Source organism: Lutjanus erythropterus, chromosome 10 (genome assembly GCF_056507025.1).
Source record: "Lutjanus erythropterus isolate fLutEry1 chromosome 10, fLutEry1.hap2, whole genome shotgun sequence".
Taxonomy (NCBI): domain Eukaryota; kingdom Metazoa; phylum Chordata; class Actinopteri; order Lutjaniformes; family Lutjanidae; genus Lutjanus; species Lutjanus erythropterus.
This window is the reverse complement of record NC_139326.1, coordinates 36276296-36302833: the sequence shown is the minus strand read 5'-3', so window position 1 is coordinate 36302833 and position 26538 is coordinate 36276296. Positions and strand designations below refer to the sequence as shown.

Genomic DNA, 26538 nt, shown 5'->3' with positions numbered 1-26538 from the left:
TGAGCATAAATCCTCAATTAAAGAGGGAGGAAAGAGATGTCATGAATAATGATAAAATAATAGTTAAATAAGTATCGGGTATGAAATCTCAATAGTCATAACAGATAATCTACATGGGACATGCATGATAGTTAGTGGAAAGGGGTAGATTGTAGAGACGCAGTTTTAAGGGTGCAGATCTGGGTGGTCCTCAGGGAGGTGGGCACTGGTGCCGGGCTGCTGCACACCCTGCAGCTCCCGCTCGGCCAAACAGCTGCTACACAAACAGAGACATTTGTTTAATGACATGAGCGGGATGGCGTTTTACACCAGACATTCTGATTTGTCGTTAAAAAAACAAAGAAAAGCACATGTGTAACTGATGATAGTAATGATGAGTCTGGTTAATTTAGGTGCACCAGTAAACCCGGACAGAAGTCTGCTTTCATCTTTTACTCACCTGCTAATAGTTTTAGATTTTAAAAGAGTTCAACTTAAAGTTATTTTAACTGTTGTTAGCTCATTCACGTCACCAAAAACTTGCGGTTATCGTAGTTATTAACCTTAAACTGACACATTAATTGCTTTCATCACAAACACTTGAATTGATATCTCTGTTCCTTTCAACGCTTCGCTTAAAGTGACGCTTAACCATCAACTGACCTGTGAACTGCTTTCATCGGCAACGCTGAATGAACAAACGACCGGGGTTTCCACCAGAAAAGTTGTTAGCTGAGCTGTAAGTTGAGCAAAACTCAAAGGAGCAGCTTGTCACTAAAAATGAGAATGGCTGATCCATCTTAAACTTCAGTCCAGTTACGTGAGCCCGAGCCAAAGTTGTTGCTAACTTCAGGACGAGCTGCCTTCATTTTAATCAGCACGGACACAAGAACTTGGCTGAGGTCTTGAGGAGTTGTAGCATTATTCACCGACAAATAGCCTTAATAGTGCACACACTGAAACAATACTCAGCGCCATTCTCTCTCTCTCTCTCTCTCGACGGCACACACAAATGTTACGCTCATAACCTATGCACTATGAATTATTCCTTACAAAAAAAACCATCCAAAAATTCCCTGATTTTTAGGCCCAGCAAGTACTCAACTTACAGCCAAAATACAGACATATGCAAAACATGGAAATATGGGACATGGACATGTAGGAGGAGTGGAGCAGGGTTTCTGTTTGGTTATACAGGGTTTAGAAATGTAGGCTATATTAACTAGGACTGGATTAATTAACTAGATCATTTTAACTACAGGATTATACATTGATTTGATTGATTTATTTTACTGTACACAAGGTTGCTCTGCTGTGTCACATTGCCTCTGGTACAATGAGGTATTTATTTTAGCATACTGTTCTGATTGTACTTGTGTAATTACACAGGTCTATGTAGTTTTGAAACTGTTGGAGAACCGCATAGCCACACATTCTAACAATGTATAAATGAGATGAGAAGTGCGTTGCTCGTGCAGGTGTCTGGCGATGCTGGAGCTACACATACCTGCTCCTTCAGTGGATTTCAGGCTGTGATTACTCTCGATCGAAAACTGCTGTTGCAGCTGTGCAGAGCAGACACTTCCAGTCTGTAAGTGCAGCATCCGTCATCCACATAAGTATTGATAACATACAAGACGGTGGGGGCGGTGCATAAATTCTGAAATCGTGTGTGCCTTAACGCCTGAACACAAGCCATGACAAACCGAATGATAAGACTTAACATCTTTTAATCATTTTAGCCTGTGTACATTCTTTCAAATGTGTTCAGTCCGATTTTTCAGCCTAATCGCGCACAACTGCATTTTCTTTTAAAAAATGCTGCTTTTTCTAGTTACACTTATTATTTCCTTGCTATGACATGCCAGAATGTCTACTGTGACAAAGCATACTGGTACATGTACAAACACAATTAGTCAGGATTTATGTAATAGGACCAAAAATACAAATGTAAATTGGATTTCTGTGTTATATAATTGTAATTACATTAGCTGAGACTCTGGGTCACACTAACATGAGATATGGCTCATAACACTTATGTCTTAATGGTGTATTTCAACTTTATGCTGAACATAAATCTTATAATCCATAAACAGCCATAGTTATTAAGGATTTGGTCTAATTTACAGATCTGTTTGCTGGCTCACTATAAGCAGAGCACTCGATGAGTTGGCGTGGCTTACACAACTATAAACTAAGCCATCTCTGTCACACGTTGCAAAACACTAGATTTGATGCTTGGTTTGTTGAAACAAGGTATTGGTATTATGAGCAGGTTTAGTTCTGTCTGGTATTTACGAAGAATGTGTAAATGTTGACCAGAGTCCTGTACAAATGTTCCCAGAATGCTAAAATGTGCAGAAATACAAGGTAATACAAAAGCAAGTGACACATTTCGATGAAAAATGTCTGCTGGCTCGGCCTGTGAAAAGTATTCTTGGCAGGTGAGTAAGAACTAATTTCAGACAATGAAAAGAACAACAGAACAAAGTAATGATGAATAGCATTTATGCATTTGCCTTGTCCAACATTCCCCACTGACACTAAATATTCTCATGTGTGCGGCCTAATTTACAGGCTCTTTGGCGTGCTGTGGCCAGGCGGCAAGTTTCTACACAGAGCCAAACAACACCTTATCAGGAGCAGAATGTCTTCTGTGCGAGACGCCAGGACACGGACTTGGTGCCATCTGCCTCTGAATGAATGCTCAGCAGTCAGGAGCTGTTCTGGCCAAGTCTGGTTTTCCTACAGTGCAGTCATCCCGCTAGAGTCTGATCCATCATGCTGTTCAGCCCCTCACCTGGGAGGGTCCCAGCCAAACATAAAATCCTGCCTTAAGCTTGCCAGGCCTGCAGTTGTAATGGGGAAGGCGAGAGGATGTGAGAGGACAGCTTGATAGATTCGATGAGGGTCGATACCGGCATTTTTTGTTCTGGTGCAGAGGGGCCGATAATAAGTCAACTTTCTTTTCTTTTTTTTTTCATTTTCAAGCCAAAGAAATACAAAGCCCAAGTAATTAAAACACAATAAATAATAAGTTGGAAAAAAGCACACAAGGCTGGAAAATATTAAAGGGATAGTTCACCAAAAATTGAAAATTCAGTCATTATCTACTCAGCCTCGTGCCGACTGAGGGTCGGGTTTATTTCGTTAGTCTACATTAGAGTGGAAAATCACTCCAAAACTCTCCAAATCATGGGACACTTTCTAGCAGTGTGCTTGGAGATTGCACCTCTGCGTCACTTTCCCCTTTCAACCATGTGGGAGAACCTACGTTGGTCTGAAACATAAAGACCATCTAAAGCCGATGTTTGGTTTGTCTGTTCTGGGCTACAGTAGAAACATGCTGGTGTAGAGAGTTTTTCAGCCTCTTTCTGCTCTTAGTTTTGGTTTTCTGACTTGTAACTTCACTAATTTAGTTTAGCTTCACTGCTATAATCAACATAAATTCCAGGCAGCTGTTTTCAGTGAAAAAAAAAAGTATAAATCTGCACTACCAGCCCACCACAAAATGGCGAACAGATAAAGTTAGATACTTTCTGGTAAACATACAGTAGCGACTTGATCGAGCCAAAGACAAAAGATAAAGATATGCTGTGGTATCAGCTTTGTGATTACCCAGTCTGACTCACCAGATGCACACTGCAGGTATAATTCGGCCATTGGTTGCTTGGTTTCAGTTGGCATCACAGCATCCACTATCTATGTTTTTCCCCGGGAAACAACATAAAACCTCTGGGCTGTGACTTACACTCTGAAAATGGCAAATTAGTGCCTGGAATGTTAATGGTGCGAATGTCAACAAGTCAGCAGCTGTTAGCTTTTCTTTTGCAGTGATATAGTCATTTTAACGCCAAAGCCTGTCTCCTGAAGTGCATGTGTTCCACCAAAAGAAGTCGCTGCATCCTGGGCTCAGCGCCGCTCAAGACGTTTGTGATTTCTGGTTTAAAGAAATTCAAACAAGGCAGGCCGTTTTTTTTCCCATTATGGCAGAACATGCGTCTGTGGAGTCAGAGGTTTCCCCAGCACTGAGCGCTGTGGAGAGAGGTCTGGCGATACAAGACTAGTGATTACCTGACTCATCTCAGAGTTCATGTTCTGTACAAGAACTGGCAAGACCCAAAGGAAGGGGTTGTTAGCAGCCATTTTAACTGCAAGCAAGCTGCTGTTGGCTTTTGTTAAGGGACTCCAGTGAAGTTTTTTGAAAACTTGATGTGCTTTTGAAGAACTACACCATTTTATCCACCTTGTTCTCAAGTAGTTTGGGTTTCGCCCACATCCTCTAAAACCACCCAACTAAACTGTTGTTTACTGGATAATTTAAATGCTTTCTTACGCTTCAGTTCATTCATTTTTTCTTCACATGCTACCATTTTCTTGCCAGTGTCTGACTGGTATCATGCACGTGACCGTGTGGAACTCTCAACACAGATGAGAAGGAAATGAGATTGCTCACTCCTTAGCTACTTCCATCATCAGCTCTGGAAAAAACTGAACTCCATCAGACAGGCGAATTTCTAGATTTACCAGCCCAGCGTGGCATTTCACTTGTCCTGGGCAATCTTTATTACTGAGGCCTCATAAGGTGACAATGTCAGTTGTGTTCTCAGCTCATCTGCTGAAAGCACATGCACAAATATAAAGGAAACAAAACAAAATAATGGATGCAGCTTTTAACCTGTGTTTATTTTGGCCACTTCAGGGACCACCAAAAAGACGTATTTACACATCCAGTAGACATGAACGTTGGCACATATCTGATGTTATGCTTCTGACCACTTGATGAATGAAAGTCCTCTTTAGCACCTAAATCCCCCATTATGTTCATCATCAAGTTGCTAACTGCTGTTCAGTGACGGACAGGTAGCGTACAATGGGGTTTTTAGTATTTTTTGGCTAAAAACATCTGTTTGCCGTGGCTGAAAACAATCAAATTGTGACAGAGGTTAATGACAACTTAATGGCGAGCATGAGTTTTAATAAAAGTTTGACGTCGGCCTGATAAGCCGATATATCAGTCTAAGCCTGGAGGCGACTGGGGAGAAGAGACCCTGGCAGGATAAAGAGGCTTAAACGAGGATGGATATACTGTATGTGTGCTCAGTCTGCTGTGGTTTACCCTGTCTTTGACCATGGCAAACCTCCAACGCACTCTTCTCTCAACAGCTACTTATAAAAGTCCTGGGTTTACATTCCTTAGTAGGACATGTATATGTATCGAGGCGCTCAGAAGGAATTTCAAACGGGAAGATTAATCCCTGTATGCGTCTGTACGGTAGTAGGGCAATGGTTTATCCATCCACGGGGGTCTGTGGTCCAAAAAGTGTTGCCAAACGCAACATTCCCCATAGGTAAAATATTGATGGGGTATGTCTTGTCTGCCCCTGATGGTATGCTATGCTATAGTACTGACTGGGCCCAGTCCAGCGTCTACACAAAGTACTTTTCAGTATGATTTGGGCCCAGCATGTCCAAGGATGACACCACGAAAATGAGCGTCCTTGTCTTCTTCTGTACACAAGAGGAAACGAAGGGATTTACTGTAACAGAGATTGAGACAATTTATGGGATGAGATGTGCTCCTGAGGCAAAAACCGCGAGGCGTCTGCCAGGGCGAAGGATCTGAAGATATACTGTATAAAAGCCAGCTGTGGTTGACGATCACTCTGTGGTGTCTCAGAATGTTTTAGCATGCAAACCAAACAATGTGCGGGTACATGACTGCCATGCTATTCAGGAATGCTCTTTATGAAACAAATAATATATAAATTATATAAATACATAAAAGAGGAAAATAATAATTTCTTTGATGGAGAACATTTCCCAGAAAATGTTTGATGTCTCATATTTTAATCATTTTTGGTGACTTGGTCTTAATAAACTCTTATTTCCAGTGTAATAAAAAAAAAAATCAAAGGACAAGATGGACGATGGGAAAGAGAGCATTAATGTTTGAGGTTTATGCTGGCAGTTGAGAAATTCTGTATCAATTTCATATTGAGTACATTTTAACAGATGACATTGCTTGATAATAAATGTAATGTGGAACTGTATTGCTGAATCTTTAAGGAACAGCATGCAACACATCCTAATACTTAAATGAAAGAACAGACTGATTGCCAGTGACTCTCAAAATGACATAAATGACAGCTGGAGAGTACTTGTGGCAGGCGTGCCAGACCTTAATGTCCCCCATTAAACTGCTAGCGGAGTGCTTATTAGTTACATATTTCCTTTAAAATAGCTGTCATGCAGCTAAAGTGGTCCTATTGGCTGACTTTAGTTGGACTGAAAGGTTGCAGTGAACACGGCCTGACTGGGACCAAAACAGCCTATCAAATAAAGGCTAAAAAGCCCCAAAATAATAATAAAAAAAGAAACTGAGAACTATGACGAATGTATGACACTGAATAAAAAGTAAATCATGTGAAAGACCTGGAAAATCTGTACACATCAGTGGATTCACACAACATAGCTGAGCTCCTACACAATGTAACAGGATCGAAGTTGATTTAGCTGTCTGACCTGCTGTACTACAGTTAATAAGAAGCATCTTGCATTCTGTCTCTTGTCTGGAATGCTATCTGATGGTACTGGTTCTTGGAATAAACAGATTTACGGGCTAAATTCATCCACAACCCACTGAGAGTGAAACGAGAAGCAGAAATAAAACAGCTGGAACAAACTGAAATCATGCAGGCACCATGCTGACATTTATAAAAAGGTGAGCTAATGTAGCATTATAAAGTTCTGTAAATATGGATGTAGCATTAATGCCACAGTTCACCTCAAAATCACAAATACAAATTCTCCTCCTTGTAGTGCTTTTTATCCATCTAGATAGTTTTTGGGTGGACAAATTGGCTGCAGAGATGTCTGCCCTCTCTGGAATATAATAGAACTAAATGGTACTTAGCTTGTGGTGCTAAAAAAAAAAAGAGAGAAAAAGGGCCAAAAAAATAAATTCAAAAAACCTGAAAGCAGTGTCTCTTTTCAGACAATCCACACTGTTGGGAGCAGTTTTATGTGGGAACTATTTTCTTTCTACCAAACTACACCCACTAACTGTATCACCACACAGAAGGAAGTGTGCATCTACTCATGGACGAGAGGTTCCAGCTCAGCAAAAGAGCTCACCAGTAATGTTAACATTCCACCCAGTCGTGAGCACAAGCCTCTCTGCATGAAGACAGAAAATAGTCCCTACATGAAACTTTTCACCACAAGCTCTGTGGATGATCTTGAGTAACCAGGATTTCTGGAAAGAGACTTCACTGTTGAGTTTTTCAAATGTGTTTTCTGCACCACAAGCCAAGTGTTGGACTGCAATGAACGATTATTTCCATTATCGATTGATCTGTTGATCTTTCTCTCGATTAACTGATTAATTGTTTGGTCCATAAAATGTCAGAAAATGTTGAAAAATGTTGATCACTGTTTCCCAGAGCTATTTAGTTTACTGTCATAAAGTACTAAATAAACTGGAAAATATTCACATATGAGAAGCTGAAATCAGAGAATTTAGATTTTATCCCTAAGGAAAAAAGTCTCAAAGTAATTATTTGATTATTAAAATATTTGGCAATTCATTTAATATTTGACAACTAATCTATTAATTGACCAATTTTCACAGCTCTAGACGAGTGTCATCTAATTCTATTATATTGGAGACAAGGGAGACCTCTCTACAGCTAATGTCTCCAAAACTCTACAACTCGCACGGAAAATTATCTAGATTGATAAATAGTACTACAGGCCAGGGGAAAAATGTGTATTTTTGATTTTGGAGTGAAGTGTCCCTTTAAACTATTTTCTGTATATGTATTCTGACTTTTTCACAGTATTTTCCTTTCTTGAATTTGGGATGATCTCTCTTTAACACTACTTTCAGACCGACTTTTCTTCTGAGATTGAGAAAAGATACATACATCGCAAGATGCTACTATCAAATATCCAATATACAGGTACTGCTGAGCTAGGAACATTAATCATATAAAATATGAGAACAGTAACAATATAAAATCAGAATGTTATATGCTATTGTTTGTTTATGGTTGAATTTAAAATTATGCATACAAATGAGACCACTAGAGTCAATAAAACACACAAGTAAGCTTTCCAGGAACAAAGACAAGAAGTATTTCACTGTAGAACAAGCAACTTCTTCAAACTGAAGCCATGAAATCCGACTTTGCCAGTTCCTCTGACATGAAATGAATGTGGTGGAAGCCCAACGGCCAGCAAAGTAAACAAGGAAATGGGCTATTTTAACTAAAATGTGATAATTGTTTGATTACAGCTACTTAAAGACATGTAACTGCAGTGAGCCTGCTGTTGTGCTGAAAGGACACTTAATCGCTTCAGCTGCTGGGTTTGGCTCGGTCATGTGCCCTGGACATCAGCGCTCCAACAGTGCGCTTCATGTGCATACTGTACAGCCTTCAGAGCAGTGACTGACAAAACACTGAGCGCTATGCAACATCCAGTCATAAAGTAAGCAGAATTATCCTTAACTGCTTTATAAAACAGCCCTGCTGACTGTAAAGCAGCTCACTAATATTACTCACAGATGAAGAGGCTTTTTACTTTGATGTGGGATTTTTCTTTGAATGCAGAGGAGGCACTCTGCATCAAACAGCACACATAAAGAGTAAACCCTTTTATTGCTGCTCTTTGACTCAAGCCCTCTGCTTTGCCATACTTCCTAAAAATTAAGAGGAAAATGTCCGTTTTTATAATTGGAAAGATTTATTTGTACGTACTTAATAACCACACATCAAACCCGTACTATTACGAAAGTGTAAGTCCTTGTTATGCATGGATTATGAGACTCACCGTGGCGGCTTTTATCTGGTCAGGCTTCTGTCTTCAAAGATGGTGACCTCGATCTTAACAGGATTCAGTCAAGGAAAAGCATTTGAAGCAAGGATGGGTTCATTTTATATTCAATTAAAGCCAACTGAAACGTGAATTCTCCTCACTTTGAACATAAGGAAATATAATCTCTATCGTTACTGCAGCTACTGTGCATATTTTCCCATTTTTAGACTGGTTTGTGGAACAGTGTCAGCTTCCTGAAGCTTCTGGGTGGGTGTTTCCCATGACAACAGCTGACCTGAGCTGAGTTGAGGGCTGGCATTGCACGTCGTAGCCTTGTGAAGCATACAGACATTGGTACAAGAGGTTTTTCAACAAGCCCACTAACAAGCTAGACCAGCTGCTAACAGAGTAGCTAGCGTGCATGGTCAGAGTAACATAGGGAGCACTGAAACTCAACAACACAAGCCCCTCAGCTCGTAAGCTGCTTCCTCAATTGTTGGAATTTAAAACATATGACAAACCATTACAAACGTGCGCCCTCATAGATATTGTACCAAATTAAACTACTGACAGCGCCCGTTCGAACCAAAAATTTACACCTGGAGAGCACTGATGTAGGGGGCTCAATCACTGCAGAAAAATAAAACAAATACTGAGGATATATAGGCTGATTAGGGCTAGGGATTGTTTAAAAATGTTCAATTCCAGTTCTTGTACAATTCCAATTTCAAAAAAACCCTTCAAAAAAAGAAAATGACATACACATTATGATAGAATTTCTCATTTCTAAGCAGGAAGCTGTTCAAAGACCAGGGACCAGCTGGAGAAATGGTTTTTACTCTGCACACTCTACTCAACCTGGGTGAATAAACGTATGGAACATCTGTACAGTATTGGACTATATAAAAAAATATAAGCAACTGTCAAAAGGAACATTTATAGCAAACAGTATGGTAGCAACATGCCTTTGTAGCATCTAGTCTGCCTAATCCAAAGAGGAAGAAGAAGGGAATGACTGTGTGGATGGCATTTTTGATGCTGGGAAAGAGACGAGAAATGAGGAAGAGTGAGACCTCTTACTTTCTCTGTGCTGAAGAAGAGCTACACTGGGTCTGAAAGCCATCCACCGTGTCAACTTGAGGTGTTTCTCCCTTTGTATCTGTCATCCTGTAAGCATCATCATGCTTGCCGTCAGACACAGAGGTTATTCATGCCCACAGTGGCGAGGAGAGGACGTGCCGGGGCTTCCGTCCCAGTGGACCATGTGGTGAATGGACTCATCGGCAAGCAGATAATGTTACAGGTCAGCTGCACTGGCTAACTAACAAACAGCACAAAATTCACCTAGTTACCTGTGCAGACAAGTAGCCGGCGTTAAAAAAAGAAAACAAAACAATGATACTTGTCTCTGGGTGTAACATAGTGCTCTGTATGCCTTTACAGTGTGTAATGCTACAGCTAATTACCAGCATTATTAGATCTTGGTGCATGCACTCTGAATGCTTATTGGCTGATAAGCTTTATTACATTAACATTGTATAATTATTGCTTCTTAGACTCCTTGTTTACTAGGTATCAAAATTTGGTACCAAATGACAAGGCATTTTTTTTACTTGTTAGTACTGAAGCAATTTGGTCTGTAACATAAAAGTATCTACGTTTTATAAACTGCTGTAGTGATTGTAAAAGGTCAATTTTAGCATTAAAAATATTTCCTATCCTGTTTTTCTTTAAAGTCTGTGCAAAGCAATAACAAAAGTGTGTTCTGAGTGTCATTAACCACCCAGCCAAATTTAAATGATTAAATAAATCCAAAAGTATACAAAATTAGGTCCCATGTCTAGCAGATTTATTGGACATGTCCAGACATGTTTGAGCCACCAGAGCCAGAGGACGGTGACAGGATGGTATCTTTTTTTTTCCCCTTCTGTGTTGGGTTGTTGGAACTGAAGTGAGCTGAAGTGAAATGCTGGGCTGATTTGGACTCACAGAGTTGCTGAAAGTAAGTCTGTGACAGACCGTTGGGGACGGCAAGGACTACCTCCTGCTCACATGTCGGTTTGTGTGGCTTATATAGGGCTGGGGGACCACGGCTCCGACACATCACCAAGCCATGTTTCAGGTCGGCCCCAAAAAATCCTGAACACAGAAATGGTGAATGACAGCTTAATAGTCTCACTCCACAATTCAGTACTACATAGTTTTCAGGCTTTTCACATTTTCAGCAACTATTTCCTAACATGTATAATGTGTTTACAAGAAAAACTCCTGTTTTGCTTTGCACAGACTTTGAAGAAGAAAATTTCTCTCTGGATCATTAGCAAAATCCTGTTTAACATATGGAGGAGGGACTATCAAGTGATTGAAAAAACGTTCACCCCCTCAGACTTGGAGGGAAACGTAAATACTCAGATGGTAGTATTATTAAGCAGTCACATCATTAGACAGTTACAAATATGATCATCATGTTTCCTTGGTTCGAATGTTAAAATAACAGTTCAGGTGAGACATTCCTGTCAATCTCCCAGCGCTCCCGTGCCAAAGTCAGCACAGCAGCCCGACAGTGTCGGAGAAATAATCCAGATCACTGTCAACCCTGTAAAATCATAGCCGAAGAGGGGGAACAAAGCTCAGCTGTGAACAATTTCAGTCATATTTTGTTATCCCTAATCTCCCAGTGCCGCCCACTTGCAATTAATTGGGATGTTGAGTCACCCCACACACATACACACGCACACATTCTCAAACCCTGGTACAGCCAGGATGTTGGTGCACCCGCTGATTTTATGCAGATGCTATGGATTACATACTAACTTTTATCTGGTGTTTTTACAGGGTATCCCTACATAGCGCTGGATTTCCTGTAAGCCGCCCGGACTGCTGCTTTCCATTTTCATCCAGCAGTTACAGACAGAGACGTGGTGGGGGCAGAAGGCCTGTAAATCAGTACATCTATTAGGTCATTGTGAATGCTCCTTGTTCTACTTAAAGCTGTGGTGTGATTACATTCGCATGTCCTGATCTCAGGGTATGTTTAACAAGTTAAAGTTACCCAAAACATTCAACATGTCGTTGCTCTTTCCCGCACATGCTCGCTCTTGCGTAACAAGATTGTTTTTTTATTGTAAAAACATTGAGTGTGTTTCTAATTTGTTTGTAAGGGCAGCAATCTGAGTTTAAGTTTACTCTTACTATTGTTTTCACTGTGTTTCCCATGAAGTATGGAGTCAGATAAATGCCTGAAATTAATCTATTTACGGAATCATTGTTCGTAGTTTACTTACAGTTAAACAAGGCTTAACAGCTAAGGCTGAGTGAAGAGAACAAACTGCGTTTCCTGGCTGCGACACACGCTGAGGAGAAGGATACGACTCGCAGGCCTCTCTCGATGGGATCGGTGAGCAGGAGGCCTCGTGGCGCGTAGATCTTGTCATTCTGCTCCTGAATGTACTTTGCAATCTTCTTTAAAACCTAAAAGGGAACAGCAAACACAGTCTCAGTTAAATTTCTCATGCACATTAAACCACTGGTGTAATTGTAACTGAGCGTGTTTTTAAGCATCTGTGTTAGTATTTACACAAGTCATAATTGAAGTTTTTATCATTGACTTCTTCATATTCAAACCATATTTCATAATATATATTATTTTATATACCTGCCTCTTTATATATAGATCCTCATTTATCATTTATATTTTTTAACTTCGCACCATCAAAAAGTTGCAAATAAACTGCACACTGTTTAACTTGCTATGTGCACAGCTGGCTTAAAATTACAATAACATTATGCAATAACTCATCTGTGCAAAACACTGCTGGTTGTTTTGTTTTTTGTTGACCGTCTCGGTTTTGTGATGTGACTTTGTCTTTTATGTGCTGCAGAACAGGAACCTGCTGTAAACTAGCTTTAACTGAATCAGGCCCATTTAATTGTAACTGATTTTATTATGTTACTTTTAATTTTTTTCCTGTATGATAATAAAGTTTAAAAAATTGTGAATTTCAACTATAATTCTTCTTTATACTATTCTTGCATCTTCACACATTCAGAGATCCCATTTCTCAGAATTATTATTTACCCTGTTTTTATATATTGTAGTATAGTGCACATGTTCTGTTTTTTGTCCTTTCTTCTACTACAGGCTTTGTTGAGCTTGCCTCTATGATAATAAGTAATATACTAAACAAATCATGCCTTGACAGCCTCAAGTCATATCAGATTTTATATTTAAAAAATGCAATATTGTCATATTTGCTTAGCTTTCAAAGTGGGAGAACTCTGACAACATTTGTCTGTAGTGTAACAGACTGACCCACTGTATGTGTCGTTCGGTTATCAGTACATGATATTTTCCTATAAATAAGTGTCTACACTGGATTATCTGGACTCTCTGGCAGCAGTGTCAGAGAAGAGGATGCGGTCAAAGTTACGTGTCATCTTGGACAATATCTCCCACCCGGTCCATGTGCTGGTCAAACACAGGTCCTCTTGTATATTCAGCAAGAAGAGTCATTCCACACAGAGTAAGTAATTCCTGCCTGAGGCCACTAAACTTTTCAACTCCGTCCTCAGAGTGTCAGATACTCCGGGTCAATAAACTGGTTCTTGGACTTATTTCACCCTTGTAACCTCACTATTGACTTAACATCACAATATTTTTGTGCAATATGCTGGTATTTATACTGTACACTGAACACTTTCATCTTAACACAATTATAGATCCCAATTATGAGAATTAAGATGTTATACATAATGTGATGATGCACATATTTTACAGATTTCTTGATTTATTTTTCCTTTCTTTTTCTCCATATATTGTTGTTATATATTGTAGTATAATGTGCATCACTTTACATACTTCTTATTTGCTATTTTCTTTTAATTTTTCTGTGCTTAAACATATTTTATGCAAGAATGGGAGCAACTCAATTTACAATTAGGTTTACAATATAATCCAGCAAATCCTCAGATTTAAAAAGCTAGAGTCAGACAATATTTTGCATTCATGCTAATATGAGCTTGATATGCATCTGAAATGATTAATAATTAACAGTAATGTTGATGATTAGCAGATGATCAGCTAATCGAGTAATCAACTGATCATTTCAGCTCCACAAGGTCCAGTTCAGTGTTTGTGCCCTTGTTTTTCTGGGGTAGCGACCGTTTCTACCTGGAATCAAACAAGCAAATCTTTGTCCGGCCAAGCGAGCAACCAGAGGATCCATCTCGCTAATCCAACACATTCTTGAGCTGAAAAGTCGAATAACAAACTCCATTTTTACCCTGGTAACGACCAGTCCACTTAAATTGCATGACTTTATGAGCTCTCATAAAACTAAAGCTAAGTCAAATGTTTTTCTTTATCCCAGCTCACTCCTGTCCACTAAAAGACAAATTCATAGACCAGGAAAAGACCACTGACATACGGATCCATTTATAGTGCACATGAACTGAGCCAAAAGGGATTTTAGATGTACACAAATCATAGTTATTTGCTAGCTCTCATAGAGGTCATAACATTATTGATTTACAGCCAAGCTGAAAGATTCCACACAGCAGTACAACACAACTTCTGACAGTATAATCCACATCAGTCATCTTCTGATGTCACCTACACAGCAGTCAAAGCAAGATCCAGGATCTCTACTCTGTGTTTCTGAAACGAACGGTCATTATCACAGCTGGGAATCATTGAAAATGGTTCTTTTTGATCATCTGATATAAACCTGCATGAGTTTTGAGTTTGGGACCAATTCCAATTTTCTACCAAACACTTTTTCTCATCAACTGAAGTGCTAATTTTATCATGGAGAACTGTTAAAGGCATAGTTCACCCCAAAATGAAAATTCAGTCATCATCTGCTCACCCTCATGCTGACTGAAGGTCGGGTTTAGTTTTTTTAGTTCACAAAATACCGCTGGAGTCTCACAGGAAAACAGTGTTGCAGAATTTCCCAAACTATTAAAGTGAATGGTGACCAGGTTTCAAATGTACAAAAAAACAACCAAGAAAAGCATAAAATGCCTCCATACTGCTCGTCTGGTGTAATTCAAGTCTCCTAAAGCCCCCACATGCCAAGTTGACTTAAAAGACATCATTTACACCATGTTTATAGCCTAAATCTTCACTGTAGATCAGGGGTGGGCAATTATTTTTTATGGGTCCTAACAGTAGCTAAATCTCTAATAATGGAATGGTCAGAAATGTTCTGTACAGGGCATTTCTATGGTTGGCCATCTTTTCTGAATTACTATGTGATGAATATTTTGTTGGCAATGTCCCAAACTTGATTTTTTACAGTGTACCATGCAGGCTGCATACAGGTCGCAATGATAGTAGAGGCAAAAGTAGAAGAACAATGGATGTTCAGCTCTGAGTGAAGAAAGTTACCTTTTAATATAAAAGATACAATCTTTTAATATAAAAGATACAGTTCATTATCATTACCAATGAACACAGCACTGACCCCTTTCAAAATAAAGGTCTGGTAATGGTTTAATAGTAAGCAAACTGCTAATGACTCTCTTTGCTCTTTAGATTTTTAATTTTTGGTATTTTCATGATGGCCCTGCGGGCCGCATGAAACCTTTTAGTGGGCTGCATCTGACCCACGGACCACATTTTGCACAGGTCTGGTGTAGATTCTTATTGGAACCATGTTCACGTGCACAACATCTGAACTGGGTGTGTGTGTGGTGTGACGGTGTGAAACTCCAGCAGTGTTTTGTGGCCTAACAAATTAAACCTGACCTTTAATCCGCAAGAAAGTGAGCAGATAATGACTGCATTTTCATTATTGGGTGGACTATCCCTTTAAGAAATATATCCCTGAACTATTTTTCATGGCAAAGATAAGATGTGGGTGAGAAGAAACAGATGTTTTGAAACAAAAAATCTAGCTTGATCTTCATATTGTTGATGAAAAATAACTAAAATGGAAATGACTGAAATGGATTTCAAAATATGTAGTTAAATCAAAGCCTGAATATACTCTGGTTAATGAATAAAGAGCCGATGAAATCACAGAGGCTTTTCTAACCCATGACTTATCTTCCTACGTGGCCTGGGTAATCTTCCCAGTAGCAGCACGGCGCCAACAGAGCTGGACCCTGAAGTTTAACCGCACCCTAAAGTGTCAGGGGCTTGGACAAGTGGGGTGATGATGAAACTAAATGACAGCGACATCAGGGATTTGCTTGAAAACAAAAAAACAGGTGGATGTTTGTAGTTCTGCTGTGGAAAAAGTGAGCGTGTAGCAATGTTGGGAAAGAAGCGGTGTTGTTTTTAAGTTTGTTAGGACTCAAACTTTTATTTCAGATCTTTTCAGATGTTTCACTAAGGCTATACAGTTTTTGGAACAAACACACTTTGAAGGATTTTGGTTTTTAACTTTTTTTTCGTTCTTTCTTTCAATCTGTTGTCTTGTAGGGCAGTTTTCTTTAGTCTGACTCCAAAAAGTACAAAAAAAAAAAGAATCAGGGTGTTCTTTTGATTTGTGGCTGCCTGCAGTTCAAGGCGTCTTCAGGCCTGCCTCACTAAAGACCTCAGAGAGCCCTTTTCTAAACATTAAATCCCATAACTCTATCAACCAAAAATTGAATCATACTGCACACGCATTCACAAAACTAATATACAACACATTATACAACCAAACAGATCACAACATTGATTAATGTGAGACACATCGGCAATTTTAAAGCAATTTCCAACCAATACGGACGATCTGTGGCGCACTGAAAATGAAAATATCCATCATGAATTGTCATCGTCTAAGACAAATCGCAGTATAAGGAAGGCGTAAATGTTCTACAAGTTGTTACAGGAGAGGAGACATCCTCATTTCAATTAGCTGGAGACACAGCATTTCATGTGAACATCCAATAAGCTTTAAAGTCAAATACTAATCTTTCAAGATTACCACCTCTAAGTGTTTGGATCACTTTTTATACAGCGACACACCTGAGTTAGGAAACAGTTTCTCTAAAATGAGGATCAGAAGGAGGGGTAAGATCAACATGACTGACGGCTGGTTTACACTCTAAGAATCTTGATCTTTATTGGTGATATTGTTGGCATTATGCTCATTATGTAGTTGTTTTGCTGTTGTAAATTGCACAGGATGTCTACACTTACACTTACTTACTACCTTTACATATATCAGAATCAGAACTGGGTTTTGTTTTCGGTTGACAGAGTAGTGGGATTTAATGTTGGGAAAGGACCCTGTGAGGTTTTCAGTGAAGCAGTTCTGAGGACTCCTCAGACTACAGGTAGCCACTCTGTGATACTTCAAAATGCGCATAAAAATCTGTTGATGGAATCTCAATCATGAAACAGACGGATTTTTGCATAATGAAGAAGGCACAGCTGGAGCATCTGTGCATTGCTAAATCTTGTCATTGAAAGCTGAATCAAAAGAACATCCTAACTGATTTGTGATGCGTGGACCTTTTAAATCCAGCTTTGGTTGCAAACACCCACATTATCATCTTGTCTCTTCTTGAGTGTGATGTTTTCAATTTAAGTGTTCATATTTGGTATTGACTGAAACTTTTTTGACAAATACTTCAATATTTTTTCAGTGTCATTCTGTGGCTTCAGAGTAGTCTTCCTCACACGTTGGTTTTAGTGTCAAAATTGTATTTTCCCAAGCCCTTCTAAAAAAAAAAAATGCTTTTCCAGGTGATCTGTTGTAGGTTTATGCATGATGATGCAGCTACATATACACCTCCTAGGTTTGAGGTAGGATGAGTGAGAGTTAAAAAAAATGCAGATGGAGTCCCCCCTTTAATTGATGACTAAAACAAAACTGATATTGTATGTGTTTTTTTCATATAAAATGGAGTAAAATGTTGAGTGTATTTGTTGATGATCAAGAGAGAAAATTGTTTTCCCCACAAAAAATAACCTATAAACAGGTAAAGTTGACTAAATATGACTAAAGTTTACATGGACTTTGGATTTCATGACCAAAACAAAGACTAACAGCTGCCAAAATTAATTCTACGTGGCATGGCTTCATGTTGTATGTTGCCAAAAGAGCACTGCGGCTCAATACCCAGCTCCATTCATTGCCTCTCACCTTCTCATAGTGAGTCTCCATACACAGGAAGACGGTGTACGCTGTGAGGCACGCCAGACAGCCTTCGATATACGACTGACTTCCCAGCTTCTCTGCTTCGGCATACAGGTTATTCAGCGTCCGCACCGTCTCCTCAAACTGCTGTTTGTCAATCTGAAATACATGGAAACATCAAGAGTGATCAAAAAGGTTAAAGTCATTAGTAAAGGCACAGAGCCAGCTGTATATTTAGTAGTGCCTGAGTGATTTCTGCCTCTGTTGGTGCACTTGAGTGGAAACTCATCTTATTAGCACCAGATCGTTTTTGCCTGTTCTTTCCATCCCGAGATAAACGAGATGCTGAATTTTCTTGGACTGGTCATACATCAGGGGAATGCTGGGCCTCCTTCCCACATTGGAAACACCTCCTGGAATTATTAGGATGCCTTGGCCATATGCTCCGCGAATGTTTTCACTTAATAACCGACAGGACATACGTGTTGAAAGCAGGACACACACAGCGACAATCCAGGAAGGAATCTTGATGGTTTCTCCTTCTCCAGTGGCACAGACACACCTTGGAGAAGATAAAGATGTATCTCTGCAGACTGCACGCAGCTTCTGGCAGACAAACTGGCTGATAATCAAACCAGCGTTTCTCAACAATTCCTCAAATGAAGGCCTGCTGAAGGGAAGACCGATGGAGGGTGGAGAACAGCTGCTTTGACCGGGGTGTTGACATTAGTCTCATGCTGGTGTCCAGAATGGATCCACTGATGTCTCTGTGATACCGAGGGGAAAAAAGAAGGAGCCTCCAGACCAGACGAGAAGCCAGCCAGGGGCCTCCTGAGCCTCTGTAAGCCCTCCAATGTTCTGCTCCCTTGTGCCCGAGGAATGTTACAACAAGCTCCAACACATCAGTGGTCTTAGGCGTGTTTGGTACCCGCCATCAACAGCCTTTGTTCTCCTTCTAATTTTCCAATTCAGGGGCTGCGATTCAAACCACATTTCTCCATCTGAGCATCTTTCCATTACGTCTGTCTGACGCAGCCGTATTAGCATTCCAAAAATGTTAGAGTGCAAGGGTTTACAAATGAGTAAGGAAGAGGATATTCTCTTAATTAGAACTGTCACTAAATATAATGTGAACCAAAAAAGTAAATATCGGACCCAGGTCAGTGAAAATCGTCAGTTCATCAATTAACGAAACCTTTTCTTCAATGGTTTGGCAATCTGGCTGCCAAATACATTTAGAACACTGAGTGCTTTCCCAGTTCTTTGGCACAGTCCCCCAACAGCATTAAAACTGGAAAGAGCGACCAAAAATAATAAATCCCACAGCCTAAGATAATTGTCTACAAGAATGCGATGTTACTGCATGCGAACTTCAGCAAAACGGGACCTGAGCTATTTGCAAAATCATGAGCTGGTGTAAAAAACATTGGCCACGATGTGTGCTCTGTCAAATTTCAAAGTACAGAAACGGTACTTCCTTTGAAAATGGGTGGTAATAGGGGCAAATTTCTATTACAGAAGGAAGCACTTTGGACTCATGCACTACAAAGTGACAGCTCAAAAGGTTTGAATGAAGAACTGCTGTTGGGTTGTTTCTTATAACTGACATATACTCAGATTAAGTAGATGGACATGTAACTTGTAATTTCTCCTTGACATTTGGTCTATGATATCACATTGGACTCTCTTGCTTTGATTCTAACCAAGTCACTGGGCCATATTATTCTTAATTAGTTGATTAGTACAAGCTATTTATTCTTAACAGTTTACCCCAAAATCAAAAATACGTATTTTTTATTTGGCGTGCACTGCTATTTATCCATATATATTGTTTTGGTGTGAGCTGCAGAGTTTTGGAGACATCGGCCGGAGAAAATTCTGCCTTCTCGCCAATATAACGGAACTGGATGGCACTAGTCCTGTGGTACTCAAGGTAAAAATTCAACAGCAATGTCTCTTTCCGGAAATCATGAATCATCATCAAAATAAATCACAGACCTTGTTGTGAGCAGTTTCATGCAGACACTACTTTTCTATCTGCAGTAGAATCTACCAGAACTACTTTAGAATCTACATAGAAAGAAAGTAGTTCCTCTGTGAAACTGCTCACAACAAAGTCTGTGGATTATCTTGACTAACTGGGTCCTGATTTTTGAAAAGAGACGCTGGTTTTGTTTTTTCCAAATGCGTATTTTTAGGCGCTTTGAGCACTACGAGCCAAGTGACATTTGGTCACATTATATTGGAGAGAAGACAGAAATCTCAAAAACTCTGCATGTTGTGGATTTTTTAGTGAACTGCCCCTCTCAACTATTTTTGTCTATGTATTTATTTTCCACAGAGTTTTCTATATATTTCTATGAATTTATAATGTTGTAAGGGTTCAAGCGATTTAGAGGGGTCATACAGCTCTTAATCAATTTAACATTTCACATGCTATCAGTCCTTCATAAACTTATATTCTTTATTGTTCTCGACTTTGTGGCTGTATTTAGTATCAAAATGTTTTTGAAGACATTTTTCTATGCTTTTATGAAAAATTAATTGGGATAATGGGGTCAAACTGTACATGCTATAAGACCCAAATTTAGACATATCCTGTTTTCATGATTTGCCTATCTACTAGGTAGTTTGAGCCCATTTATGATTGCATTTTGTACATTTTTAAGAATTCTCCATTTCAGGACATATACAATGAGCGTATATGTACATTATCAAAGTATTTTTCTTCAGTATGTGTTGTGACAATTATGTATGTGTACATCCATTCATTAATCTATATTGTATAGCTCTTTATATATTATTTGCTATGTGTTTCCAGTCTTGGGCATTCAAGTGTATATATTTATTATCTTTCAGCCTGTGACACTAGTCATTTTTTCTGACTCTGTTGTGGATACCTCTCCTTTGTTACAGATGCTTCCTATCATGCAGTTGTCTTTATTTATAAATTGCCATTTCTGCTCTTTTGTATTATGCTGATGATGGCTTGGAACTGAAAGGCATTCATTTTTTTTGTGCCCACAATGAACAAAAAAACTATTTATCCGTGAGTTTTGGTATTTTGCTGTTTTGGATCCTTACCACGACCGTGCACCCGATGCATTAATCAAGATTGGGAATTCTGTGTGCGCTGCTACTTTTCATCTTAAAAAATGTTGGCTCGAAAAACATGAGGCTTTTTTTTTTTTTTTTTTAAACAATATGTTCTGCAAACATCCTCACAAAGTGACACAAGTCATAAAAATGGAAGCCACTAGACAGCTTGGCATTATACTGCATATTTCATAAACTGGGATTACAGCAGAACATTTAAAAAATATATGTGGGAAGAACTTTTTATGATAGGGGACTCATGCTTTTACCGCTCAGAGGGGAAGCATGCTCCATTTGTCCAGCAGTTCAGTGTGTTTGTGTCTGAACTGAATCCTACCAGAAAACATGGCAGACCACCCAATCAAGAGGGAAGTGCCAATAAACCACCAGTGTGCGGTTTTAAGTGTTGTGAAGCTGTTCGTTTCATGTGGTGTGCGCATTTCAAAACTTAAGCTGTCTGTCCTGCGAACTCTGAACTGCCTGTCTTTAATGTGGCGTGGAGGCTGTTCCGTCTCGCCGACCTGTTCTTCATCCTCCGCGTCATTACCGATGCTTGCTCTTAACCCACTTCCACCGTGGTTTATATGAGGACAAAGTCCAGCAGGGTCCCTCTGGAGATAAAGCTAACAGTACTCTTCACTTCTGGCTCCATGTTCTTACTGATTTCAGTCCCCTTTTTGGCTCCAGTTCCAAAACAGCAAGAGTATGTCTGTTCTGATACGGATAGTTTGTCATGATAAATGCACCATTTTAGTTGTGTTTTGATAGATGTCAAGTGGCATTATAATGTTTAATTGATTTTACAATAACCTGAGTCAGGAGAGGTGATACCACCTTAGGGACGTCACAAGAATTGATAGTGTGGTACCAAATCAATGCCAAAATTTTGAAAACATTACTTTTTTTCACAATTTTTTGAAAGAGGAAAAATGTGTGAGAAAACAGCATTATAATGAAGTACTGTAGTGCTGCAGAGATGACCCGGCCTAAAAATCTTGTTCTCCAGATGAAAGAAAACGTTTGTTTGGTTCATACCTCAATAAAAATCACATCATCACAATTTTAATGGGTTTTTTTTTCAGTGAACATGAAATTTGTAATGCAAAACTGATCGTTTCCACTAATCACATTGCATATCGCAATCAGGGATTGGGGGACTGGACGTATAAATTGTTTATCAACGATGGGCTGAATCCATCGGCGGTCGCTTTTTTGGGCCGATTTTGGGGTGACTTTATTTTGCTAATGTAACAGTCTGCAGAGAGACAGCGCTGCCCCGTGCCACACTCTCATCCAGCGGCACAGTACAAACTCACTCGCCAGACCATACGTGTGCTCAGCATGAGGAGAGTGAGAGATAAACAGCCTGCAGAATTAGATTCTTTGCACTCTTTTCACGTGGTTAATTAAGGATTTAATTCAACCAGACCAGAGCTGGCGGTTATTGGAAGAGTGGGCAGACTAACAAAGTTGGTTTTGGTGAGTTTTACTCACCGAGTTTGAATGAGGTGAATTTTCCGAGGATTAAACGAGTTAATTAAGCTCATCTTAGTTCAGTACAAGAGAGAAACTTGAATTTAGAAGGTGTTCGGTTGAATTTCTGTGTTTAAAAAGGAAAATAAGTGCGAGAATATACAATTTCTTGACACTTTGTAAGTTAATTTTGTTTATTGGACATAGTGAACGTACGCAGCGTGAGTAACGTAGTGAATTTGCCATTTGTGTTCATGTCCCAGCTTAGACCCAAGAGGACAGGGGGGACGAAGATATCGCCAATCGTCGAATCATCGATGGGGTGACGATGGTTGTTTGGAAAATATTGACATATCGCCCAACTCTATCGGAATCACAATTGCAGTCAGAATAATGTGACTTTTTTACCAAATCGTGCAGCCCTAATGGAAACAGGCGACAGTGTGTTTGAGATGGATCATCAGGGTTGACAAAAAAATTCAAAATAACCAGTAATGCAAACGGTGCCATCAAACTTTTCAGACAAAAGGGGGAAACACATCCAATTTACTAACTTAGCAAAGCAGACATCCAGGCTGTGATTGAGTGAGTTTCACTTCATGTTAACGTCACATTAACAACATATAAAACATGTTCTGCTTGTTATCCTGTACATGCCAAAATCAGTTTTGTCTGAGACGGCTGCTCTGCTGTGTTGCCAGTTATGTTCCACGACCTTTATAATGGCTAAACTCTAAAGGCTAACGTAATGTAAAAATAGCTTGTAGGCCATGTCAGTAAATTTGAACTACTGCTGTGCTCTGACTTCATCTTCAAAGTTCAGCAGCAGAAATCGCTGCACTTTTGTATTACTTTCCAGACATGGCAACCTGCTCCCTTGACAGCAATTTCTGTCAGGCATAGTAAATATTCCCCTCAGTCTTTTGCCCTAGAAGCTCAGAAGAGTTTTGTGGAGAAGAAAAATAACAATGGCTGAATTTGACTTGTTTTTTTTACTGCGGTACTGAAGTGGGTATTGAGAACTGCAGAAATTCACTGGTATCGGTATCAACTACTAAATTTCTGGTGCTGTGACACCCCTATACTATACTGGCCAATCTCAGTATGCCATTAATGTTTACATCCTGTGCTGAGTGCAAGCTTCTTGTCCATGAGTGGATGAACGCCCTTCCTTCTGTGATTTGGTTGGTGGGTGCAGTTCAGCACAAAGAAAATAGTTTCTGCATGAAACTGCTCACAACATGGTCTGTGGAATATTTGGAGTAATTGGGTCATGATTTCTGAAAAGACACATAGCTGTTGAGTTTGTCAAATATATTACTCTGGTGCTTTGAGAACCACAAGCTGAGCTCCATCTAGCTCCATTATACTGCAGAGAAGGCAGACATCTCTGCAGCTGATATCTCCAAAACTCTGACCAGAAATATCCAGATGGATAAATATCACTAAAGGTAAGAGGTGTAATGGAACAAGTCATTGTAAAGAATGCGGTGTAGAGGTGAATCTTACCCTGGTCTCCAGCTCAGAAGGGAACTTGGTTTGGAACTGGCACACAGTGCCATTGGTATAATCCCTCTGGATGAAGACTTTGGCAGCGATGGCTGCCTGTTGCCTCATGTCCTGCAAACTGTGAGTCTGTGAAAACAGGAGATCACAACTGATACATGCTCACACATTAACACAATCCCATCCAGAGTCTGTCTATACATCAGCGAACACATTTAGCATTTCTTTTAATTTATAGTAACCTAACTTTATTTATATATCATGTACAGAAAAGCTGAGAAATCAGCTCAAAGTGCAGATTGAGGGGATTTCACACAGTATCTTATTATGTCATTATGTCTGTAGATCAAAAACATTTATTTGAGAGGAACTTTGACTTTCAATGAAAGTTCTAATCATACACTCATTTGTTACTTTTGTTGTATGAATATTATATATAATTTCTGCCATATTCTGCCTTTGATCACCATAAATCCTACACACTGGACCTTTAAATTTATGTGTACAATCAAAAGAGAAACAGCTAATGTTGCTAATGTCTTTTCTACTTTTTTGACTGAATAACTGAAAAGTGTAAATTAAGAAATAATGGCATCTTCAAGCAGATGTTTTTATACAAACATCTGCTAAAATCTCAGTAGGAAAAGCACAGCTTTAAATAATGAAATGAATTATATCTGAATTCAAAAGTACCCTGTGTTTAAAACAATACAACATCCATTTATTATTGCACAGAAACTTACTGAAGCTATAAAAAATGTGCTCATTTAACACCTCAGTTCAGTCTTCATTATCCTTCCTGAATTTTGGCTTCAATAATAAAAAAAAAGACTTTTGTTGTAGAAACGATAACTTTGTGTAATTGATTAAAAAAAAAAAACTACTTGTTTTCTTTTTACCATGGTATCGACAGAGGCATCAAGTAAAAATTATTTTTACATAATGGTTTTCTATCTAGGTTTGAAAGGATAGTTAAGTCTTTTTTTTTTAAGTGTATGAGATATTTGTGATCAATGCATTACCTACAGCAGACGGTTTGGAGAAGCAGCAGGAGTAGAAAGCTGAGCAATGTACTGCTGTGTACGCTGTATTTAGAGTACTCTCAGTGCTTTATCTTGCTGTCAGAAAGCCTTTTTATACAGGGAACAGAAGTTATATTGCTTATTATATCGTTTTTTTCCCAAAGCCATGAGACTCAAAAACAGCAATTTTAGCTCACACAACACAGGAGTTGCTGGTTTACCACTGCCTCGATCTGTTACGTTTGGTTGTGTTATTGTGTAATTGTGACACTTTGGGGAATCCAAATGAACTTTTTAAGACACCAAAGTCACACAATAACACAATCAAACTTACTAATACGCCAGAAACTCTCACCTTTTGCAAGGTAAAACTACTGTTTAGTCGGGTTGCTTTAAAGAGAGTGATATGTGGCTTATAAAATGGCAGTTTTTCATCAGAAAAAGCTATCTGATGGCAAGGTAAAGCAGTAAAAATATTCAAAATATAGTGTATAGTCTGACTGTCATCACATGACCCCACTTCAAAAAACCCAAAGTATCCCTTTAATACCTTTACTTTTGCTGATATGACAAGTTCAAACATCTAATGTTCTCAAGGCCTATTTGCCATTAAAAATGTGGAAACCGAGTGATGTTTCATGTGATTATATTCAATGATTTATGGACTAATTCTTTCAGCAGTAGACCACCATGTACCATGTACTTGTCTTCCAGACTTATTTTCTTACATGTTTAAAAAGAAACATATCTTGAATTCTAACAAACAACTTAAAAAAATATCGAATAATAATAATAATAATAATAATAATAATAATAATATCAAAAATTAGCCAGTAGGCTACGTAACAATATAATGACATGTAGCAGTACATTACACACACACAAAAATACATTAGAATACCTTGATTATGTGTTGTATTAACCACAGGTTTTGTCTGCCCTTTTTGAACTGTTGTGAGCTTGTGTTTACTATCAACAGACCATGGCAGCGCATGACTACTGCCACCAAATATTCTCACTAAAGTTACCATCTTTATACTGTCAGGAGATCAAGTTTTGATAATAACTCTTCGCCTCTGTGGAGTCAATATGTGCTGCCCTGTGGTCCAGTAGTGTAGAGATATGTAATCAGTACACTGACAATTAACGCTTCCCTTCAAACCCAGCTGGCTAACAAACGCAGCTCGGCTCCTCGTTGAAATAACACTTTCTCGACACTGCTACATAAGTGAGTGCTTTTATAAATATCATGGCTCGCTGGCAATTATACAACTACTACTAGTAAACATGAGCAGTCAAGTTACCGACAGACAGCAGTGAGCTGCCGGGCTAACGTTGTTCAACTTCACGTCTGCTTTTCTGTCAGACATGTTCCCAGAACACAACTACAAACTACGACACGAGCGATAAAATGTTCACACGACGCTAAAATATGAAAAATAAGGTTCAAAATCATCGTTAGCTTACCTCTGCCATGTTGAACAAAATTTCTGTTTATCTTCCGCTAGCAGCTTTTAGCGTGTACTACGGAATAACCTTTCCGGGGGGGAACGTTTGTATTGAAC

At 39.1% G+C, this 26538-nt stretch overlaps 1 protein-coding gene across 3 annotated transcripts; it reads right to left on the bottom strand.

Moving 5' to 3' along the window:
* On the bottom strand, positions 1-26538 carry LOC146320793 (golgin subfamily A member 7-like). Of its 3 annotated transcripts, none has more exons than XM_084729202.1 (6): positions 26441-26538; positions 23955-24080; positions 17883-18035; positions 12169-12270; positions 8815-8867; positions 1-256 (listed from the first exon to the last, which is right to left on the bottom strand). In XM_084729202.1, the coding sequence occupies exons 1-5, from the start codon at positions 26447-26449 to the stop codon at positions 8826-8828; spliced, it is 432 nt and encodes a 143-aa protein (XP_084585328.1). In that variant the 5' UTR covers positions 26450-26538; the 3' UTR covers positions 1-256; positions 8815-8825. The 3 variants fall into 3 exon arrangements, with proteins under 3 accessions (XP_084585328.1, XP_084585329.1, XP_084585330.1); XM_084729203.1 differs by having other exon boundaries at positions 1-253; XM_084729204.1 differs by lacking the exon at positions 1-256 and adding an exon at positions 8036-8683.

Coding starts and splice junctions, on each gene's coding strand:
- LOC146320793 (XM_084729202.1), bottom strand. Junction 18,036..23,954: donor CTTCTGAGCTGGAGACCAGG/GTAAGATTCACC, acceptor CATGTATTTCAG/ATTGACAAACAGCAGTTTGA. Junction 8,868..12,168: donor TCGAGAGAGGCCTGCGAGTC/GTATCCTTCTCC, acceptor AATCCTGTTAAG/ATCGAGGTCACCATCTTTGA.